We start from the raw sequence: 22,668 nt of genomic DNA, 5'->3' as shown, positions 1-22,668 counted from the left end.
TTAGCAAGGAAGCTAATGTCAGTTAATCAAAGCTTTTATTTTGTTGTGTAGCAGGCTGCTGCGACATCCATGTTGTTGCATCCTGCTGTCTTGAAGACAGATCTAGTTTACCTTGGGGCAACAGACCACCTTCACAGCAGACATCCTGACTTGTCACAGCAGGAAAAGCACGGGTAGAATTAATGATGGCTCAGTTCCATTAAGTATCCAGTAAGCCATGAAAGTGAACTAGCATGCACAGCAACACCATCTCCCACCTCCCCTAAGGGGCATGAAACCATCATATTCCCATTATTCTGCATCTGATGTTGCCCAGAAGCAGGAGCTTGGACCTCGAAATGCTATCATTTTTGACCTCTGGCTGTTTGATAAGAAATGCGCATCAATTGACATGTTAGAAACTTAACTTAGGGAGACTAAAGAGCAAAAAAAACACAAGGTACCATGTTTGATATTAAAAGTAGAGGGCTGTATTTACATACCCTTACTGTCTAGGATGATTTCTGACGGATAAGTCCCGAGAAGTCCACAGCGGTCGATCTGTAGTGGGATCGCAATCATGTGATTGTCAGCAGGCAGCTTAAGTAGTATTCAGTTGTTGTCATAGTTACAGTGATGCCGTGACGCTATCTTGCAATGATACAGAAATCTTTAACAAATCCGTGGATCCAGACTATAAGCCGCATCACTGCCAACATCTAATCACTTGGTCCTTGTGTCATTTCTGACCTTCCCTGAAAATATCATCCAAATCCGTTGTTCCGATTTTGAGTACCGTAGTGTTGCGCACAGACAAACAGACAAAGGACAAACATACACTGATTGTCACATAACTCCGCCGTGTTTCTTGGCAGAGTAAACATTGCCCATGAAAAAAGATTCATTGGCTGACATGGGAGGATGATGCAGTTCACCTGGACCCTCCTGGTTATAAAAGCTGGCTCATGTGCTCACTGGCTCAATACCACACTCACAGACTTTGAGGTAAATTCAAATTAAGTTCATGACGGTTTAGGGCTGTCCCACTATCTCATCATCGTAAGGGCTCTGATTCCAACCTTCTACGAATCCGCATATCTGCAGACTTTCCTGAAAATACTCCATATTTTATAGCAAAATTGGTGATGTTTTAAATGTGGTTGTCCTTGGATGATGTTGGGAAGAAATCCACTCTAGAAGTTATTTATAGATGACAGCATCTGGCTACTTACTCTTGTCATTATTTATGCATGTTTGTGGAGGTGTTTGTCTTTTCACTCTGTCTGAGATTTACAGATGTTCATGGCTTTCCTGATTATTGGTAGTTTTCTAAAATGTCTAAACACTCATTTAACAAACATGGAGAGACCACATTCACTTTTATTTTAATTACTGTTTTATGGCAATGTGTTTTTTTCCAAACAACCTGAGCTGATAGTATGTCCCATTCCTTCTCTTTATAATATTAAAGCCCTCACCCTAACCCTCGTATTGAGTTACTGCTACCAGACAAATGCAGCAACTAATGCATTAGCTTCCTGACATTTCATTTCACTACCCCCTTCAGAGCAGCTTGTCTTTTCAAAAAAAAAAATGTTCATATGGAAGAACTCCAATGTGACAAACGGGCTGAGTAAGAAAATTCAGACAAAGACAGAAACCCAGTCAGACAGGCAGAAGGCTGCATCCATATTGCATACACCGCAGTCTGCTGGCCTGTCAGCTCCTCTCATAACCATTAGAGGATGAAGTCATGGCCCCGTGCTAATTGTCAGCGACAGAGTGAGGGAGGGTAATGGGGGCAGAGAGGGGGCGAGACGGACAGACAGCGGCAGAAGGACGGACACACCTCATGGGAAAACACCTGTCTGCTGTGTGTCTTCAGTCAGTCACACTCTGCTCCTAACGGGCACCAATTTAATTTCCTTCCTTCTAATTAGACGTCGTGAGATTCAGTTTTAGCCACCCGACTGCTACTTATTAGACAGAAAGGAGGGTTTTAATGAAGCAAATTTCAGATCAATTTGACCAGTGTACTTAAATGCATTGTACTTTGGACACAAGCCAAAGCATAATTAAAATTTCCCAAAGGGTTTAACATTTCTTCTGTTAGCATTCTCCTTCTTACACTTTACTCTTTTCTTTCGGTGTGTCGGAAAAAGTTAATGAGCTAAATATTGAACAGAATACTTGGAGAATAACTGTCAGGACTTGGATTAATGAGGACTAATTCAGGTACTTCATCACATGCATGCAAAACTCCCCACAATATAGCAGTAGAACAATACAGGCAAAATGAAATTGCCCAATTTGATTGTTGTTTCCAGAATTTATCTGGAAATAAAATCTGCTTTTCATGGAAGTCCTTGGTTAATGTCCCCCTCCGACTTTGCTGCTGACTGAGGCTCTGCACAGTCAGCCAGTGGTGATCAATAAGTAATGCTAAGTCAACAGTCACACCTTCAGCAGCCACCCCGCGGGTCTGTTTTAGCACAGCCTGTCGGGGTCAATATGAAATTTTAATCATTGTCAGTATCAATATTTCAAAAGATATTCTAAACACTGTGAATTCTGAGTACTCATTAGCATTCTGAGCATCATCCCCAGTGACATTATCTGACCTCGAAGGTGATGGAGAAGGGATAAACACAATTATAGACTTACAAAGTGGGAGGAGCTGGATGGGGCATCGCTGGTTCCAGAAGTAAAAGTTGCGTCGATTTACCCCACAGGCAATGTTGCACGCATCCAGGTCGGAAACATTCTGTTGCTGAACTTCTGGAAGCTCTTCTAAAAAAAAAAAAAAAAACACAAATAAATGAAACAACGCAAAGATATTTCTCCACACAGGATTTAAAAGACAGCAATCAAACTCATTAATAAGCACATGTAATGTTAAAATCATCCCAGCCTTCCTGAGAGATTCAATGAATGATGCTTATAATGGCTTTCTTGGCATCGACTCTCTGGCTTTGTCTGAGACCACTGGTGACAAGTATCAATATGTGAATCATTATCCTTTTCTGTCATCAGTAAGGTGTAGTGTCACACAGTTACAATCTCCACATCCTCCCAACTTGTCACACAAGGCTGTTTTGTCCCTTGGCGTCCAATTTGAATGCACTGGGTAACTGTTAGCATCATTTTTCTTGAATTTTAGAAATAGATGCTATGAGTTCAGAGCCAAATTTTCGTAGAGGGTGTTGTTATTGTTGCTTCCTCTCCAGAAAGGACGTCTCCTTGTAAAATGTGCTTAATGTCGTAAAAGGGTGTATTTTAACCCAAACAGGGATCTTTTCCCAAACCTAGTCAAGTAGCTTTGGTGCCTAAACTTAAGTCAAAGTGAAAGTAAAAAACAAATTAAACATAAAGATCAGGAAATAAAACCAAGACTAAGTAAAAAAAAGTAATAGTTCATAGATTTCAGTCCCTTTTATGAAACTCCTGAGACTTAGCCCACCACCCCTCCAACCTCCTTACACGGCTCTTTTGAACTGGAAAAACTCCAATACATCTACTGGTGTTGAATATTGAACCAACTGGTGCCATCAGTAAAGGACAGTTTGAATATACCTCTGAGACACCAGCAGCTTTAACAAGGTAGTATTTGGCATCCTAAGAATCAATACAGTTTGGCTTGTGACAACAGCACTCAAATTAAACCATTTTCTAACCTTTTGGAAGTTTTGCAAAGATTAAAAATCCATTACTTAAATCAAATTTTAAATGCATATTATATTATTAGAAGAAAAAGTAAAAACCTTGTTTTCATTTAGTGGTGTCTCGTCCATTGTTTTTGTAATGGTGGTTTCGAGAAAATATTTTTGTGCCACAGGGCATATTGTTTGTGGCAATGCCTCAAGAGGGCACCATGGAAAATTGGCAGCAAGACTGAGAGGCGCTGCTGTATCCAGCTCTCTTAAAATACCCAAGTTACACTGTGGGACATTTGTTTTTGTTCACGCAAATAAAGGCAGACAGTACTATAAATACAGTGGCAGTTAGAGACAGGATTACCTTGGAGGGAGTTAAATGAGTCCATTAGGACTTTTCTATAGCCCCAGGTACCACTGTTACCATGGAAACAGGTTTTAATTCAAAAATTAGCCTAGGGGTAGCACAGATTCAGTCAGTTTTTATTTTTGTGAAACTACACAACATGCATTAGATTCATCTAAAGGCAAATGTGAAACTGCCCTCTGGCTAATTTGCGGAAACATGGAGCCTAAACCAAAGTCATGCTTAAAGAATCAATACATTCTCTTTTTCTCTGGACAGACACAGAAAAATTCTAAACAGGACATCGCAGTTTATAGTGTACTTTTCCTATTTGGTTTAATTCAATAATAACACAGCATAAAGTGGGAAATACCTGACTCACTTCCAGATGAAGCTATTTTATAGAAAAACCAGGATGATTTCTGTGTTTTGTCCAACCAGCTCAAAGTCCAGATAAATGTGTTCTTTGCTCCAGATTACAATATTTTACATTCATCTAAATACACTTAACACTGCAGCTGCTTCAGAATTACATCCAGTAAAAACACAAAACACTGAATCCTATGAAAACAGGTCTGTTGTGGACCAGAGCGGCAAAATAACCTCTAAAAAGTCCTGTAAGTGATAAGAGCTCAGTTTTTGTGCAAGCATAATCCAGCTTCAAAGTCTGCGAAACAACAGATTGTGAAGAATATTCTACACCAAATCACCAAGAATCAAGATCTTAGGTGGGAATCAAGGAAGAGAAGCAGCCACCACAAAAAGGTAAATTACATATGTCAGACACAAAACTCCACCCTGCTTTAATACATACTGTCTGCTTCAGCCTGACATTCAAGCGAGCTCTGAAATAGGCCTGTATACCAGAGTAATGGTGCCAGTGAGGTGTACACAGAGCGCAGCCCGGTGGTTATGGCTGAACAAAAACAGAAAACTTCTGGTTGCGGGTTGGCCTGTCGGTCTGCATCTGAGCCACTGGTCTCCCTGTGTGGCTCCAAACGTCCAGTCCAAGTTCACGTTCCTTCCTCTTCTTACCGTCACGTCTCTTCCTCTTTCGCCCAACATTCCAGGCCGTGATAACACAACAACATGAGGACGATTTTGGGTGATAAATTTAGAGGGAACAACGCTCAGAGCCACACCCAGCATGGTGTGGCCACATTGCTTTCACCCAACCTCAGTCTTAAACCAAACACTGGCACCGAAGGCTTTCCTTTATTGCAGTCTCATTTTGGCTTTTTGGTGTGTTTTTGTGTGTGTGTGTGTATGTGTCACTCCCTCACTCTGCTTCATTTTGGTTTCATGTTGGTGTGTAGCTGCCTCCTCCTCCACAGTTTCATTTCAGCTGGTGTGACCCCTATCTGCTTCTGTCAGCCTCATTTTGGTTCCATTTCAGTTTGCCCCCTGTGTGTATGAGTGTGTGTGTGAGTGTTAGACCTATCTGTGTATTTGCTGCTTCATTTTAGCTGCTCGTTATCTTGTATATGTGCTTGTATGTTATGTGTGGGCACACACCCCCCCCCGCACCCCCACTGTGTCTCTCGCCCTCTTTGCTCTGTAATAAGAGCAGCTGTGGTTGACGTGAGGCCAGCTCTGATTCAATTGCAGTGCAGGACTTAAGGCTATTATCCTCTGTACGCCGAAGGAGGAGGGTAGCACAGCTGCTACAGCAACGACAGGTTTGATGCTGCCTTCCAGAGATGACAGAAAGTGGGAACATTCAGACGTCAGACAGGGAACATGCAACCTTTAACACCATGGTGTTAAAGGTTGTGGTGATCTTTGGTTATTGTAATCAAGTTAGGTAAAAAAAAAAAAAAAAAAACACATCTAAACCAGTAACGATGTTGTGATGCTGAAATTTCTAGGTATATGATTATAGATATTGTATCACAATATATATTGTATTGCATTTACATGGTGACATTTAGTAGTAATTCTGCAAATGAAATATTTGAAAATATTTTTATTTGTTACACGAATGGGACGAAGCCTAAATCAAAGTGAGTTTTAAAAGCTATGACTACATGTTTGGCTTTTAGATCAACCAATGAACACAAAATGACAAAACAGAAAATAAAAAGTGAAGTTAAGGCGAAAAAACTATATAAAAGCCATAGTTAGCTTTTAGCTGAACTAGTGCATGTGTCTTTCAAATTTTCTCCATTTTTATGTGATTTAGCTAATGCTTCATTACAATATTTTTAAAAAAATAACACAGTTACTGAGATTTGGAAAATGAAAATGAATTTTTCAATTGCAAAAAAATGGTAAGAAGAAATGAATTTGCTTTAAATAAGCTTTTCTGAACTAGCCAAAGAACAACCTGGCTTTTTTTGCTGTTGTGTTTCCTTTCTCTGGGCATAACATACTCCAGTAAAATATTTGTATCAGAAATGGCCCCATGGGGAAAAAAAGTACTGTGACAAACCAACCAAAATATAGCCTACTGCCCACCATGTCAACATTTTTGAAAAAGGTTAGCTAATGCTAATGCAACATTTCCACTAGTAGTCTAGCTGAGTAAAAGCAGTAGGTAACAATATGTAGCTCAGATAGGCTGTCATACTAAACAGAGCACAGAGATGTGGATATATTTATGTACATGTCAACTAATGCTGTTTGTTACAAACAGATTTAAAAAGTGGCATTTCTGTTAACCTGCTAACACCTGTAACCATGGTAACTACAGACTTCTGAGGATGCTGTAGACCCAGGATGCTTACAGGATTAAAAATGAATGAGAAAAACTACAACTTTACTGCAGAAAACCACTGCAGTTAAAACAAAAGCAAATCAAACGTGACTAAAACTAATTTTCACTTCGCTCTGTTTTTCCCTTGCTGTGTCACACTCCTACACACTTTACTGTGTCAATTACAGTCTGTCGTAGCTCAAGGCGACAGGACATTGTGTGTTCAAGTGGGATATGTATTTTTCTCCTCCTGGGTTTTCTGTGTTGTGCCACTGGAATGCCTGGAGGGTGTAATTACAACCTACTGTATGAGTTGGGAATTTCTCCTGTCCGAACTGAAGGCTACATCATTCTTAGAAAGCCAGGGCTGGCCAAGACAGGACTTGTTCAGATAGGTAATTAAAAGAAAATGGAGTAGACACTGATAGATATGAGCTTTAGTAGAATTCAGACAGGAATTGCACAGACAGAGGAGGGAGGAGAAGAAATGGAAAAGATCACATATTAGTATGGCAAGAAGGAGATGAGAGAGAAAGAAGGGTGGGGGAAATGAGTGATTAAGGGAAGGAGGTGGAGACTAGCTGAGGACCTCTACAGCTTAATTACGTGCAGAAGGAGGAGACACCTGCCAGATAAACGCCCCCTCTCTTCTTCCCCTTTCCAAAATGACAGCTCTGTATGAAAAAGTAATCATTGCAGAAAATAAGGACACTTAAAATGTGGCATCTATTGGCCGGTCAGACCCGTGTTCTGCCGGTGGGAGACCCTCCCCAGCTACCACAGGCGGATGTACCGCTATGAATAATGTAACAGGGAGGGATGGAGGACGCTGGGCGTGTGCGCAGAAGGAAAAAAAAACACAGGGGTACTTCCTCCCCCTCCCTCTCCTTCACCACCCCCCTTCTCTTTCCATTCTCCTCCCCTACCATGTTCACCCAACCCCCTAGCTGCCGGCCGCACTGCAGAAGGTCAGAGGCAGAAGAAGAGGAGAGAGGCAGCGAGAGGCAGAGGGAGACACAGGGTGGGGTGCTTGGATGTACATGAACATGCCGACAGGAGAGCGTGCGGACGAGCGATGACAGCCATGCTGAGCCCAAAGATCAGACAGACCAGGAGAGGTAGGTTTGTTTGCTCTGCCTTCACATGTATGGTACCTGCCAGCTGCACCATCCTCAACTCTGTAGAGACACATCATGTCATAGCAGACTGTGATGGGAGTTAATTAAATTCAAACATGTATTCATCCGGCAGGAACTCCATCTGGACATCGATCTGCACTTTTACACATAAAAAGCATTTTTCTAAAGTCTTTTTTTCCCCTTTAATAGTGATTTTGCACAAGAATATGTCTGCCGAAACACTTTTTCTCCACTCCTTCTATTCCCCTACTGCAGTCACATATTTCTGAATGAAGCGGCTCATCTGCCCACGCAGGAAACATCTCGTGTACATTAGCATTCTACTACAGCTGGCCGCTGCTGCCGGTGTGAATTCTATTACGAGGAGTGAGCAGCATCTCTAGTTTCATCACTGCAACACTCAGCACTATCGGGCAGCCATCAGCTGCTGCCGCCGTGTGTGATGCGCTCACACTCGTGCATGTACAACATATGTGTGTCTTTGTGGATGGACATATTAATATGTCCATGTGTGCGAGCGTGCGTGTCCTTCCTTCCTTCCTTCCTTGGCACTAATCTCCATGACTGCAATTATACAGCTGGATCTGATTAAGATGAAATGAATAGCTCCCAAGAATGGGAGAGTGATGTGCAAATCCTCCGCTGGAGCGGCATGAAATTGGTAGCAAAGTGGATTAAATCAGAATTTGCATATATTAAATGAGCAGGACTGATTCAACTGGCTTAATGAGTAAGAGCGATTCACTGTGTACATTTTGTACATTATCACTTAATTGATTACAGCATCACATTTAGGCCCCAAATCATTTTAACGACCACTACAGTTTTACTGGCCTTAAGGCCAAATGTTTATTTTAATGAAGGGGCTCTAACATTAATTTACAAAAGTCTCAAATCAAAATACAAAATTTAGCCCCATTGATGGAAGAGTAGCACTTATCCTTGCTTCATTTCTAATACTGTGAAAATTAAAGAGATTGTTATTGTTATTCTGTGTGAAAAGCATTCTCTGCATACCTTCTGTAATTTGGTGCTTCATTGCTGACAGCGTCACATTTGTTGCATGAAGCCATGAATAAACGAGTATGTGACAGATGTAGTGTGGAGTGCATGCTAAGCTGAGGTCAGAGCAGGTCAGGAAGAGACAGCACTAACCAGTGTGCATGCAACACTGTGGATGATAGGACTATTATACTGGAATGTCAAAGAAGACACTTAACTATAAATTTACCGTGTGCCATATTTTTTATTGATCATTCAAAGCTGTGACATTCATGATGCTGGAAGGTCAGTTTATGAATGCTAGCACTTAGATATACTGCCTCAGACACATTATAAGAGAGTCGTCAGCTAAAGAATCCTGAAAATAAATCTAAGGGTGAGTGCGGTGTCCTGAAATGTGTCATATAACCTGTGGAGGAAGATGATTTCCAACCCTTTTTCTGGGGCAAAGTCGCTAAACTTTTCAAGCAGCTTTTGCACATTTTACTGCTGGTGTTATACATGCAGTTTTTATGTTCTGATGAATATTGAAATTACAGTTATGGCTCCTTCCCATTCAGTTAGATAAGAACCTGTCCTTGTTAGTCCAAGATATCTCTCTGAGGGGTTGGATGATCGAATTATAAGCTAATTAGCTTTAATATGCTAAATGACTTGTTTTAATTTAGATAATCAGTGACAAGCCAACTAGCGTAAATATGCTATATGACTGTTTTCATTTAGATAATCATTGAAAATCTAACTAGCTTAGATATGCCATAGACATGTTTTATTTTGGATAGTCAGTGACAAGCTATCTAGCTTAGATGTGCTATATGACTTGCTTTAGTTTGAATAATCAGTGACAAGCTAACCAGCTTAGAAAAGCTATACAGTTTTTAAATTTGGATAGTCTCTGACAAGCTTATTTGCTTCAATAAGCCATATTACTTGGTTTAATTTGGATATTCGCTGAAAAGCTAACTAGCTTAGATAGGTTATATGATGTTTTAATTTGGAAAGCCAGTAACAAGCTAACTAGCTTAGAAGCACATAAGCTAAGGCACTGGAACTTACAGGGCAGTGATAAACTAAATAGCATAGACATGGTTTATCTTATATGTGGTATGATCTATGACTTTGAATTAGGAAGGCTAGTTTGTCTTGTTTTTAAGACAACATGGCTCATTGTGCATCGTTTTCTTCAGTAAGTAGACCACACAGTTAGCTAGCTAGATTTCACATCGTTTTGATTTTTTATTCGCTGATCTTCATGAAGAAATTGTTGTAAATTATGGAAAAGCGCTTGGTGAAAAGAAAATACGAAATGTGAAACTGCACTGTGTAGATGATTAGCTTAGCTGTGCTCACCTGTACAGGCCTTTCATTAACACTTTATATTTTGTGTGTTTACTATTCATTGTTTAAAAGGAAAATGGAAAAATCACAAGCAGTAGTTTCAGGCAGATATGCGTTTTAATTTCAACAGAGTTAAGCTAACTGTTATATACTGCTGCCCATACTGTTTCTAATTTGTGCTAATCTTCCACTTCATCAGTTTTCTCATCTATTTAAATAAGCAAATAAGCCAATTTCCTAAAAAAAAAATCCTAAATTAATCCGTAAACATTATTTACTTTTCTCATTATTTGCATTTACCCCTTAAGCCTAATTAAATCAGTGCAATGCCTTATATCTTTCAGTGCAACTCTTAATTGGAAATAGCTGTTTAAGGAAAAATCCAATTCATTTCAATTTGAGATATTAGTGCATAGATTTCTCCATCCTGGAATGTATTCAACAACAATATCTGCTCCATAAAAGAAACATCAAACTGTTGTGCTTCAGTAATTGTTGCAACCATCAACATATTAACAGTGTAACAGGGTTCTGGGTGCACTGACTGGCACCAGAAATCTAGTAGCAGCTTTAATTGCCCACATATCAGCTGCTTCACTCTCTTGCTGCGTCTGATCTGCGTTACCATGGTTTTATGATCAAAGTCATGCACTGTAGCAACACGCTGACACTCTGCCTCTCTAAGGCATATGAATGAACACCCTCACGACTAGATACTGTGAGCACGAGTGTGGATAAAAAATGCACACACAGATAATGTGAATGTGGAGACGATAACATGCGCGCACACACTATGCTGCTGCAGATCAGTTCCACTCCACTGCAGCTTTAACATAACAGGCTATATATTATGTGCCACACCTCCAGCCTGTCAAGGAAGGCTGCCACACACACACACACACACACACACACACACACACACACACAATGGTTATCACATTAATCAACGGTGATAGGCTAACTGGAAGTTACGCACTGATGCACCTGTAACTCTCTGCCATTTTCCGAGAGTCATAAATCACTGAACAACAACCAGATTAACGAAATTGAATTCCTTCAATATGTCTGTGTGCATGCATGTGTGTATGCCATTTAGCCATCAGTGCCATACTGTCTAGCTATCGTGGAGCGCCCGCCTCGCAATGCTAATGGAAGTGCTATTTTCTGATGTGCATAACAGCCATACATCCATTTCCTGCTGATGTTAAATATACGACTCCAAACTGTATAAATTGACATCATAGCAATCCACAGTGTGTGTGCGTGTGTGTGTGTGTGTGTGTGTGTGTGTGTGTGTGCGTGTGTGTGTTCAAGCATCTGTGTGAGATTGTAGCATCATGTGTCTTAGCACTTGTGTTTTGTTTTAGATCAGCAGACAACCATTTGTTCACATTGTCGCATTAGTTCCATCTGTGCCAGGGAGCGCCTCCCCTGTTCTTTCAGGGACTATATATCAGTCTTCTTATATCTGTTTTCATTTGTCAGGACAGAAACAACTGTGACCATTGCTGACAGGATATTATATGGCCAAACTGGCTGAATCTAAATAATCTCATGTGGATTTTTTTTAGAGCCCTTTTGTGTAGATTTTTTCCCTTAGTAGCATCTGTTTTGTTGCTCTCCTCAGGATTTGAGATATTTCCCTGAGATTTCTTCTTGCACCAAATACAGTAGAGTTGACTGCAGCGAGAATTCAACAGGGATGCAACAACCCATTATCTCCACAAATTACATTCATATTGAGAAAAATTTGCTGCTTACTATTTACATTTACATTTACAGTCAACCTTCAGTGTCAGTGCAGGAAGTAATGTGTCCTCTATATGTGGCAAGGCAGAAAATAAAAATGTGGAAGTCAGGGTGGTGGAAGAACATGATTTAATTTGGATGAATCAGTCATCTAAGAAAAATTAAATGAGGAAATTTGCCAGTTTGAGTCTAGTCAAAGTCACAGCGCTAGAGGGGTAGAGACTACTTAATTAACAAAGTCCTTACAGGCAAGTCTAGCCACTCTGCAGCAATCTTGGTGACACGCATGGGCAATTATTTGAGATAACAAGGCCAGGTCCTTATCTAAATGAATAGAAAGAGAAACACAACTGCAGTTTCAATGGTCATAAAAACTGACTGTGTATAATCACCAGTTAATACTGGTGAAAACTGCTCAAACATTTTGGTAAATTTGCACCAAAACAAGGTTTAAAAAAATCGTATTTCTCCGCAGGCTATGCTTCTGCTATGCATTAGCACAGTTTTATGACACCATGCTTGCATCAGAACCATAACAGGATCAGCTGAATGTTTTCCTTTTCAGCTGTTACAAAGCAGATGATTGGCTTTTTTTTCCATAGATTTCTATTCCAGATCCTTTAAGTGTCGAGTGTCTTCGGTTTGATGTCTCTGATTTACAGGGCTAGTTTGTGAACTAGCCTAACTGCCAAACTGATACAACAGTAAGCTGGGAATATGCTAGATCCATCAGTTGCAATAGCTGTTAAAACTACTTACTATGTACTATGCCTTTTATCTAACTGATGTTACTCTCATTTCAGCAGCTTGTTACCTGATTCTGGGGCCTTAGTTTTCTCCAGTACAATCCAAAGAAGATGAAGATTAGCACAAATTCATGTGTCAAAATTCAAAGAAGAATTCTAGGTTTAAAAAAAAGCTTTATATGGTCCATACAAGCTAATCCTAACTATCATGACAGTTTATTGATTTTTTTTGTTTAAAATCCTGGCCTAAAATCTCTCAGGATTTTTGTTTAATCATTTTAAATTAGTTTTCCTTTTGCTGTAAATTGCACATTAAAATTTTACAAAGTGATTAATAGTACACGGTCTGCTGAGCGTACCACCCTCACCAACACACACACAGACACACAGACACACACACACACACACACACACACACACACACGTTTATGATATCATGTATGAGCTCATGACTGAATAAGTAGCCGGTCCATCTGGTACTCCTGGACACATCACCGCTTCATACCCAGATTATTCATCTGTGACACTGAAATAACATGACACGTGTTCTAATTTACATAAATTATCATTGGGGTATGTCATAATAAACAAATGTGGGTATACTACACATCTGCACACACAGTGGGGGGCCATGTGGAGTCCTTGTTGTTTGACTCAGCCCTTCCTTAACCACTAGCTACTGTAACTAAATGAGCCACAGTTAGGTCTGTATTTTAGTGAAATGCAGTGATTGTGCATCAAATGCGCTTTTACAGTAAAATAGCCTCTTTTCAGCTTTGTAGCTGATAGTTGTAGAATTGACCACAGAGCAGCTCCACCCAAACCAAGGAAGGTCTGAATCACTGAGAGCAGAAGGTCCAAATTGGCGCGGTGGGCAGTCACGCTTGGCACACACACAAACTCACTCAAAAATCAGTTGTTGTGACTCAGGCGTGAATCATCAGCCCCTGTATGTTCCACTCAGTCTGCGATCCTGGCGGCTTATGTGTTGAACAGCGGCGCTCTGTTATATGAACGCTGGCAGGGCGAGGCGAGATGGAAAGACATGAGGGACGTGAAGCGGTGAGGAAAAACAGAGGGGTCAAAGAGGACAGGGAAGGTGAGTGCCACTGTTAACAGAGATGTGATGGAAAGAGCAAAATGCTATCCCAGTCAGGGTTTGATGGCTCTTTTCATACTGCTGTGGTCCTCACACTGGGGAGAAATTCATGCAAAATCTAAAAACTAGTCTAGAATAGCAAACTTAAAGACACATTAGCGGGGACAGATACTAACAAGCCACAGTCTGGGAGCCAAAAAAACATAAACCTGTAAAAATACTGAAGATAAACAAAGATTTTCGAGTCATAAATATGTTCAAATATCCTTATATTTAATTGTATATAATAGTAATGTTTGTGATCACAGCTCATATAGTTAATAGAGGCTAACTGTAGGCAAGACAGCTGAAGAGGTAACATGCAAAGCTTTAATGCTACTTTTCAAACTTATTGGAGGCTATCCACCAATGTAAATGTAAGCTATAAACCAATATAAATGTAAATAAGCAAATAACAAATAGCAGTCTGTGTGGCTGAGCTCTTTGCAATGTGTAAAGTTGACATTGTTCTCAAAAGCAAAGAAAAATAATTACATATTTAAAGAAAAATAGCAAATGAAAACGCGCCTCTAATCCAAAAGCTCATTTATTTGACAAAGACTGCTGAAAATGTGGTGCCGGTAGTGATAACAGCAATCTCATTTATGTGCACGTGCATGCATGTACCCTTTATGCTGTCGGACTAACAGAGCTTTGATTCAATAGGACCAGCAGTGCTGAGCGCAAAGAGGGAGAGAAGAAATAGAGCGAGTCAAAGTAAGAGAAATGGAGGGTGACAAGGCAGAGGAGGGAAAATACAGAGCTGCTGGAATTATTAGCACAAGATGGATAAAGGGAGAAAAGCCAAGGTGGAGGAGACACAGAGGTAAACAGACTGGAGTCCTCTGGTATTGAGCGGCAGCCTGAACCCAGACATCACAATGGAGGATTTGATCAGCACTATTGCCAGTGTTTTCCGACCGTCTACACACATCCAGCATAGTCTTAAAGGACCAACTAAGAAACAATGAAAGCCTGCATTACACCACCAAATAGAGGAATATGACACCACTCCTGTGGAGAAGTCAGGGAATTTGATTAACGCTGGCCTACTGGGAACACTGAAACTATCATGTGATCACAGAGAAAGCTACACATTGAAGCAAAATTGAGACAAAGTCCATAAACAGTTATAAACCCAGAAACGTAAAAGAATTCACTCTGTAGCTTCCTCAGTAAGCACATTAGAGACTATCAGATCCATCAAGGTGACACTTTAAAGCTGCACTAATAAATATTTTCATAAACACAGTGAATTAAATGGCATACGGCAATGTGAAAGGGGTCACTCATAACCCCACAGAGAATTACGACTGGACTTTAGTTCCTTCTCAGCTCAACAGAGCATTTTAGTGCTTTTAAGAGTATTGTTTTAGCTATACAACCCAGGGCTCTACTGTTTTGGTCCTTCCATAATTGTTGCACCCACAGCAAGCAGCTGTTTTAAGCTAAAACGTAGGGCTGGGACTTTAACATTTTAATTATGATTAATTAAGTACAGAAAAAATAACACGAAAAAAAAATAACGCATTTAATCGCACTTTTCTCAGTTCCCTAATTTCTGGCACACCAGTAACACTGATGTACACTCCAGCCCAGCAGGTGGCAGTAAAGAACCTAAAGATTGTTTGCCAGAAGCGATAAAGAGTGAATGAGCGCGGAAATGTCAGACCAACATGGTGGCTCGGTCGCAAACTTTCTCTTTTTTGATGAAAACTGTTCAGCAAAAAGTATTTCTGAAAGCATCTGAAGTGAGAAATAAGCTCCTGAATCTGTCCTCATTTTAGTTCAATGGCGGCTAGTTTAGACATTTGACAAAAGTTTCGCGATGCGTCAGACCTCCGCTCCCCGAGTCGCATTTGCATAAATGAAACAATTTTATGCAAATGAGCTCCAGGGCGATGCACCATACGATAGCTACGACAGTAAACGATGTAGCCCGCCCATAATAGACCACTATTTAACACATTGAAAGTGCTTGAGTTTACGAAAAGTCTTAAAATGCTGAATATAATCGCTATAATTGCACTTTGATTTTACAGTAATCTGTGAATGTAGTAGACAGATGAAAAATGCACAGATAAAATTGTTGCTGTTTAAGTTCACATATATGTCTATTCATCGATTCAGTTGATCCAAATTTATTTGAATTGAAAAACTTTGCTTATTGTGCTAAATATTGCTGTTTGACAAAAATGTGATTAATTACAAAGCCTCTAATTAACTAGATACATTTTTTTAAGCGCATCCCACCACTACTAAAAAGCTCTAAAAACTTCCTGTAACCAGCCTGCTCATTACCAAACAGAGAGTTAACGACTAGCTAGTAAACACAATTGTCAAACTGACCAAAAATTTCACACACTACAGCTTTAACGTGATATATTTGCTTAACTAAGTTTATATGAACTAGCTAACCTCAGTTTAAAGGATGCTGCACTAGCACTCCTCGGAGCATCAACAGGCTTTTCAGGCTGCCACGACCAGCTGTGACATGCAATAAAAATGACGTGAGCCGTGTTCTTTAAGCTCTATATGTATGCTGGAGGTAGAGAGGTGGGACAATATAAAGGCATAAACATTGATTTTCTTCCCCCTCCCATTCATCCATCCCCTTCTTTGCCTCGGTGCCATCTGAACATTGATCATTTCTGCATGTGTGTGTGTGGCACAACACACACACACCAGCAGGGAGGATGTCTGCACAATTGATTTCCGTAAATTATACATGATCATCAAATAGCATTGCCTTCTCTGCCTGAGGTTGGCTTAACCTTTAAGTCCATGCATAACTGCAAAATATAATTAATCCCCCTTGTCTCATGCAAACACTCCACAGCGCACAAAACTGTACTTGGAGACAGTCTTGTTTACTTATACAAGTTAAACTCAGTCAGTTCATGTAAATATTAAATAATGTTAAAAATGATACATCTATTGTAGCATCCTTATGCTATCCATCACTGATGTCATACAAGGACAATCTAAGCAGCTCAGTGGCTCAAACATGATGTCACATTGAGACCGGGCTATAAAAGCTGCAAACCCTTCCCTTTTAAACGTGTCCTTGACTGAGCTCAGGTTACACACATTGGTTGAGAATCATTCAGTCAGCCAGACAGTCACTCAGCCAGTCCCATGTGGTCCTATTATCTCCGCTCAAAAGCCTCTGCCATTCTGTTGGGCTGTGGCAACACACAATAAGTCTATTACAAGGACCTGCGAAATTGAAGGGGGGTATCCCTGTCACCCGAGGCTATGTGCAGAGTGTGTGTGTGTGTGTGTCTTTCCTTCACAGTCTCTATTGTATCCACTTTCTGCTAGTATTTGTGTCTGCTGCCTCCCTGCACTCCCCCTTCATGCAGAGGTGTAGCAGCCTGGGGCAGAAGGCTGTGAGTGTTCATGACTGAAGAGGCACACAAAGCATGTGTGCATACAGCGCACAAAATGAAGGATAAAACAAGCACCTATTAAGAAGCAAATGAAAAGAGATGACCCCAACAAATTGCAGAAATACAGTAAATCAGAGAGAGCAACCAACCCCCTTCGACCTACCCAACCACTTACTTTTAGCTGCTTGTTACTCCGCCAAGGAACACGGCGGAATTGGCATATGTTTGTTCGTCTATTAGCAACATTATTTAAAAATGGACCAATGCATTTTGATGAAATTTTCAGGGAAGGTCAGAAATGCCATAAGGACCAAGTGATTAGATTTTGGCAGTGATGCGGCTTACATTGTGGATCCACGGATTTGTTAAAGATTTCTGTATAATTGCGAGATAGCAGCACGGCGTCACTGTAACTATGACACCAAGTGAACGCTACATCAGACGATCACATGATTGCGATCCTACTACAAATCAACCACTGTGGACTTATCGGGACTTATTCGTCAGAAATGATACAAAGAACAATTGATTAAATTGTGCCTTTCTGGTTTGAACATAGAATACAAATGTCTTGCGTGTGTTTGTGTGTTTGCAGCCAGGTCCAAGAGCATGGTGATGGGCGAGGTGTCTCGAGGCCCATGCCGGCCGGCCTCCCCCAGCCTCCAGGAGGGGGCACTGAAGGCCGGCTGGCTGAAGAAGCAGCGCAGTATCATGAAGAACTGGCAGCTCCGATGGTTCGTGCTGCGCTCAGACCAGCTCTACTTCTACAAAGACGAGGAAGAAACCAAACCGCAGGTAATACTTCAGCCGTGTTTGCACACAATGGAAAGCACTCAGAGGATGGTGAAATTAAAACCAGGCTGAGTCACTGTTCTTTGGCTAGTCTGAGTGCATTTATACAATTAAATCAAAGTGTTTTGTCTTCTCCCTCAGTGGTGCAGCTTCCTATCTGGAGGACTGAGGGATGGAATTTTAGGCGCTAATGAGTCAAATAGCACTAATGCATCTTTAGGTTAATGTTAAGCTGCAAAATATAACACACTGGATGGAAGAGATTGTTTCAGCTGAAGCCATTAGAAGCAGCTGTAAAATCTGCAGCTGCTGTAAACTGGCATCTAATTTGGATGGGATGCCATCGGCGCGTTAAAGGAGGTGTGAGAGATCATAACTCTTCTTGAAAGCATCTCAGGGAGGCTGTACCTCAGGTGGCAGAGCAGATTGGCCATTAATCATAGAAACTGGCAGTGATCGTTGACATGTCACGTACCCTCGAGCAAGACATTGAGCCCTATTTTGGTTATGTGTCGGCATTTTTTTAACTGTTATTTACGTTCTTCCCAAACATATTTATGTGTTATAGTGACTGATTGCAGTTCTGAAATGTTAATTGGGTTCTTCAACCACTGTTTCAAGAAAAGATATTTCTTCCTTGAGGATAGAAGCACAGCTCTGCAATGGTTGGCTCATCACTCCGGACAGAGAGAAATATTTCAACTGCATAATCAAATTGCTGTAGAATCATGCACAGACATTCATATCTGTGTTAGGATGAACTGCAGCCATTGTGGCAGTTCTAACTTTTCATTTACATGGTCTTCAATGAATACTGATTGGTAGTGGGTCCATTTGTTATGATGAACAATACATGCATTTATAAGGACTGATTATGACCGCACTACACTCCATTATGAATTCTGTCTTTTCCGTAGCAAAAAGCAAAAGGACCAACAAAAGCAAAAATACGAACAAGCTCGGCATTCATCTCTCATGTTCCACATGTTTTTACTACCCCCCAAGGGACAGCAGACGGTTACAAATGTGAAACGGTAAAAGCGCCACGTAGCATCAAAGCAGTACTCTATTTGGCCTTCAGTTGTTGTTTTTTTTTATCTTTAGTGTGAATGAGAAAATGCTTACATGCTAAAGTAACAACAGAACAATTAACAACAGAATTTGCCTGACAATTATCAGGTTTTAAAATTCCTTCATCATCAAAGGGCTTCAGTGAAACTTGGCAGTACAGCCAAGATCTGAATATCACAACTATGGGATTTGTTTCCTGTAAACAAGAGATAGCAAGTAAAAATAATGAAATTAAGTGTTGAATGTTTTTTTTTTTCTTTTTTTAGATACAAAATGTTTTCAGGATCACTTTATTTTATTTTAAAAAGTGACAGGCATTACAGAATTTTGGCTAACAGACTAAACAGGCTAAAAGTAAAGTAGTAAAGTAAAGAATATATAAACAAAGGATTGGTATATTTGTACATTTGCAGAGTGGACCTGTCCACAACCACAAACGGTCCACATACATGACATGTTCAATGTAGTCATGGTGTCATTTTTACTCTTTTAAATGAGGGGTGCTCAACCCTTTTACACAAATAGAAAGTTTCCATATTTATTCTGCCAAGGAACGCAGCTGAGTAAATATGTGATGATTGCTGTTGGTTTGTCTGTCCGTCTGCCTGTGTGCAACATTACTCAAAAACGGAATAATGGATTTGTATGAAATTTTCAGGGAAGGTCACAAATGACACAAGGACCATCTGATTAGACATTGGCAGTGATGCGGCTTATAGTCTGGATCCACGGATTTGTTAAAGATTTCCGTATCATTGCAATATAGCATATATCACTGTAACTATGACTACAAGTGAACACTACATCAGCTGCCTGCTGACGATCACATGATTGCAATCCTACTACAAATCGACCGTTGCAGACTTATCAGGACTTGTCCCTCAGGAGTCATACAAGGAACAATTGAATAAATTGTGGTGGGGTTTCCGAGTCCCATCAATTCCGCTACATATTTAGGTCACGCGATTCGGTATCCATACATACAACATAAACACGCATAACACATGCCTGTGCTCAACACAAGGTAATTTTTAATTAAGGATTTCATCCATCGGAAATGATACGACTGAGCAGTCTTGGCTGAGTGCTGCGCTCTGAGTGCTTTTTTTGTCTTGAAATTTGAATATTGGTATACAACTTTGTATCAAGCCCCACTTTGGGGTGTTGATCAGCCTGTCAGCATCTATTCTACCAGCAGTCAGTTTCATAGTAACTTTATCCCTTACACCATCTACTGTAGTCTGTAGATGTTATACAGTGTCCAAACACTGAAGACAATTCCAAAACGAAAGCTGACCGTCTTATTTTGCCTGTATGTGCTGCAGATGTAGCTGGTAAAAAGACCCATTCAGCAGCACATCCGCTCAGCAAACGGGCCACATACGTTCAGTATTCACTGTAGCCAAAGCGCTACATGTCACTAAACTCTACATCCTCCATCTACGGACTGTAGCGGGTCTCCATATACAGGAGTTAAAGATATCAGGGCCTCAGGATACCTACACATAACAAGTAAACGGACTACCAGCAATACGACTGTAGGTGCTTTATTTCTGTCAGATGAAAACAGACAGTGGTAATGATGACTCACCACACTCACAGGACTTTAAAGTGCATTAGTACAAATATCAGAGGAGCGTATGACGCCTGGCTTCCTGTTCCATTAGTATACTATCATAAAAATATTTACAGAGTAGATCTCCAATCAATGCCACTGTTTCTTCACTGAGGGATGCTTTTTGTGGCCAGGTGCTGACTCACATTTCCCATTATAATTCCTATTAAACACACACACAGTCATATTAATGATGTTGGGGTGGACAGTCAACGGAGCTGACGGGCTTAGCTTCAGTCAGAGCAAGAGGAGGTGATGTAATCCTGCGTTAAAAAGGGCAAGTCCAGACACACACACACACACACACACACACACACACACACACACACACACACACACACACACACACACACACACACACACACACACACACGCACACACGCGCGCACACACACACACACGCACACACGCGCGCACACACATGATCCTTTACATGTACGTAATAATCACCTTTCCATGTTCCTGGCTGAAATCTTGACACATTTATTGATTTCTTGAGTCTTCACTTTAAATGACTGCTGCAGATTTAATGTAGGCAGCGCTCCCTGTCAACACACACACACACACACACACACACGCACACACTGTATACACACAGAATGACGTGTTCCCCTCCTCACCCTCTCCATTCCGTGGAGAACAAACGACTGTAGACTTTGACAGACTGTCTTTAATCACAGCCTGCCAATACTCACCCATCTGATATTGATTTGCAACTCCCATTGGATTCAAGTCACACACATGGCTGAGTGCACACGCAAAGACACACTCAGAGAAATGCACACTAATGCATACACAAACACACACACACACCTCCCCCTCTGAGAGCTGGATGTGTGCGAAAGTGTCATTTGGGGCTTTTTTCTTCCTCTCATCTTCTAATCGATACGAAATCCGAGGAGTGTGCTGGTTCGTGTGGTGGTGGTGGGGAGGTGGGTGTATGTCGATTGCTGCATCAGAACAAGACCACCCCCCCCACCACCACTCCCCCACCAGATGAAAGGATGTGATAATTGGTGGCAGGAAAGGCAACACTGACCGAGGATCTATACAGGTTTTCTCTTCCTTTTCATCATGTGGGGGTAAATCTACTACGGGACAAATTGACTTCAGTTATCTGACAATAGACGCTGAGGCTTGCCATTAGCGCTCAATACACAGCGACTCTTCAGCTGCGATTCACCAATTCAGATAAAGGTCATTTTTAAAGTGGTGAAAACCCAAGAAGCTTTTTTCTTTCTTGTCTCCATCTTAATTGCTAAATGATCATTAAACCTCTGAACAAGCAGTTTCTGGGTGTTTCTACTCTGCCACATTTTTTATCGCTGTGGGCTCAGTTTTTACAGTAGTATAAAGTCTTATACCTCTATAGAAACACCACAACCATGACCAGAAGTAGAGCGAGCCCAAAAACATCTTCTAATGCCATATGACAGAGTTTTAATCCCAGAAATCATAAAAAATGGATTAATATAAGTTGAATTTCTTTGATTATTTATTTTACAAAAATTGAAATGCACATTTTTCCAAGTGCCTCACAAGTGTCATTAATACTGGGGAAAAAAGGTAAATTCTGCATACTATAGATATTTAACTACTTACATTTTTAATTTGTTTCCATGCTTGTCCCCTCTCTGCTCTGTGTAAACACTGCCTGCAGTTCAGCTGAAAAGTCCCTGAATTTATGTCACAGTTGAGTATTTAATGGCTTCATGGTTGCACCAAGATGCACAGAACTTTTTGTTATTTAAAGAATTTGGTTGAAGCAAGGGCTGCACAGTGGCTTGGTGGTTAGCACCGTCGCCTTGCAGCTAGAAGATCCCCGGTTTGAGTCCTGGTCTGTGAGTTTGCATGTTCTCCCTGTGCATGTGTGGGTTTTCTCCAGGTCCTCCGGCTTCCTCCCACAGTCCAAAGACATGCTGAGGCTAACTGGTGACTCTAAATTGTCCATAGGTGTGAATGTGATTGTTTGTCTCTATGTGTAGCCCTGTGATGGACTGGTGACCTGTCCAA

General features: G+C 40.8%; 2 protein-coding genes across 3 annotated transcripts in view; one reads left to right on the top strand and one right to left on the bottom strand.

Annotated features, from left to right (window-relative positions):
• mapk8b (mitogen-activated protein kinase 8b) overlaps positions 1-22,668 on the bottom strand; it is a 140,929-nt gene that overhangs the window by 47,975 nt on the left and 70,286 nt on the right. For both annotated transcript variants that reach the window (XR_008599473.1, XR_008599472.1), the window contains one exon: positions 2,644-2,769. The gene's annotated coding sequence lies outside the window, so the exon portion shown is untranslated. The remainder of the gene's footprint in view (positions 1-2,643; positions 2,770-22,668) is intronic.
• Positions 7,607-22,668, top strand: part of si:dkey-191m6.4 (rho GTPase-activating protein 22) — a 44,545-nt gene continuing 29,483 nt past the window's right edge. Inside the window, exons 1-2 of the mRNA XM_055004554.1 lie at positions 7,607-7,791; positions 17,773-17,972. Of these exons, the coding sequence (XP_054860529.1) occupies positions 7,749-7,791; positions 17,773-17,972 (243 nt within the window). The 5' untranslated portion in view covers positions 7,607-7,748. The remainder of the gene's footprint in view (positions 7,792-17,772; positions 17,973-22,668) is intronic.

Source organism: Amphiprion ocellaris, chromosome 18, assembly GCF_022539595.1.
Source record: "Amphiprion ocellaris isolate individual 3 ecotype Okinawa chromosome 18, ASM2253959v1, whole genome shotgun sequence".
Lineage (NCBI taxonomy): Eukaryota > Metazoa > Chordata > Actinopteri > Pomacentridae > Amphiprion > Amphiprion ocellaris.
This window is presented reverse-complemented; position numbering and strand designations above follow the sequence as displayed.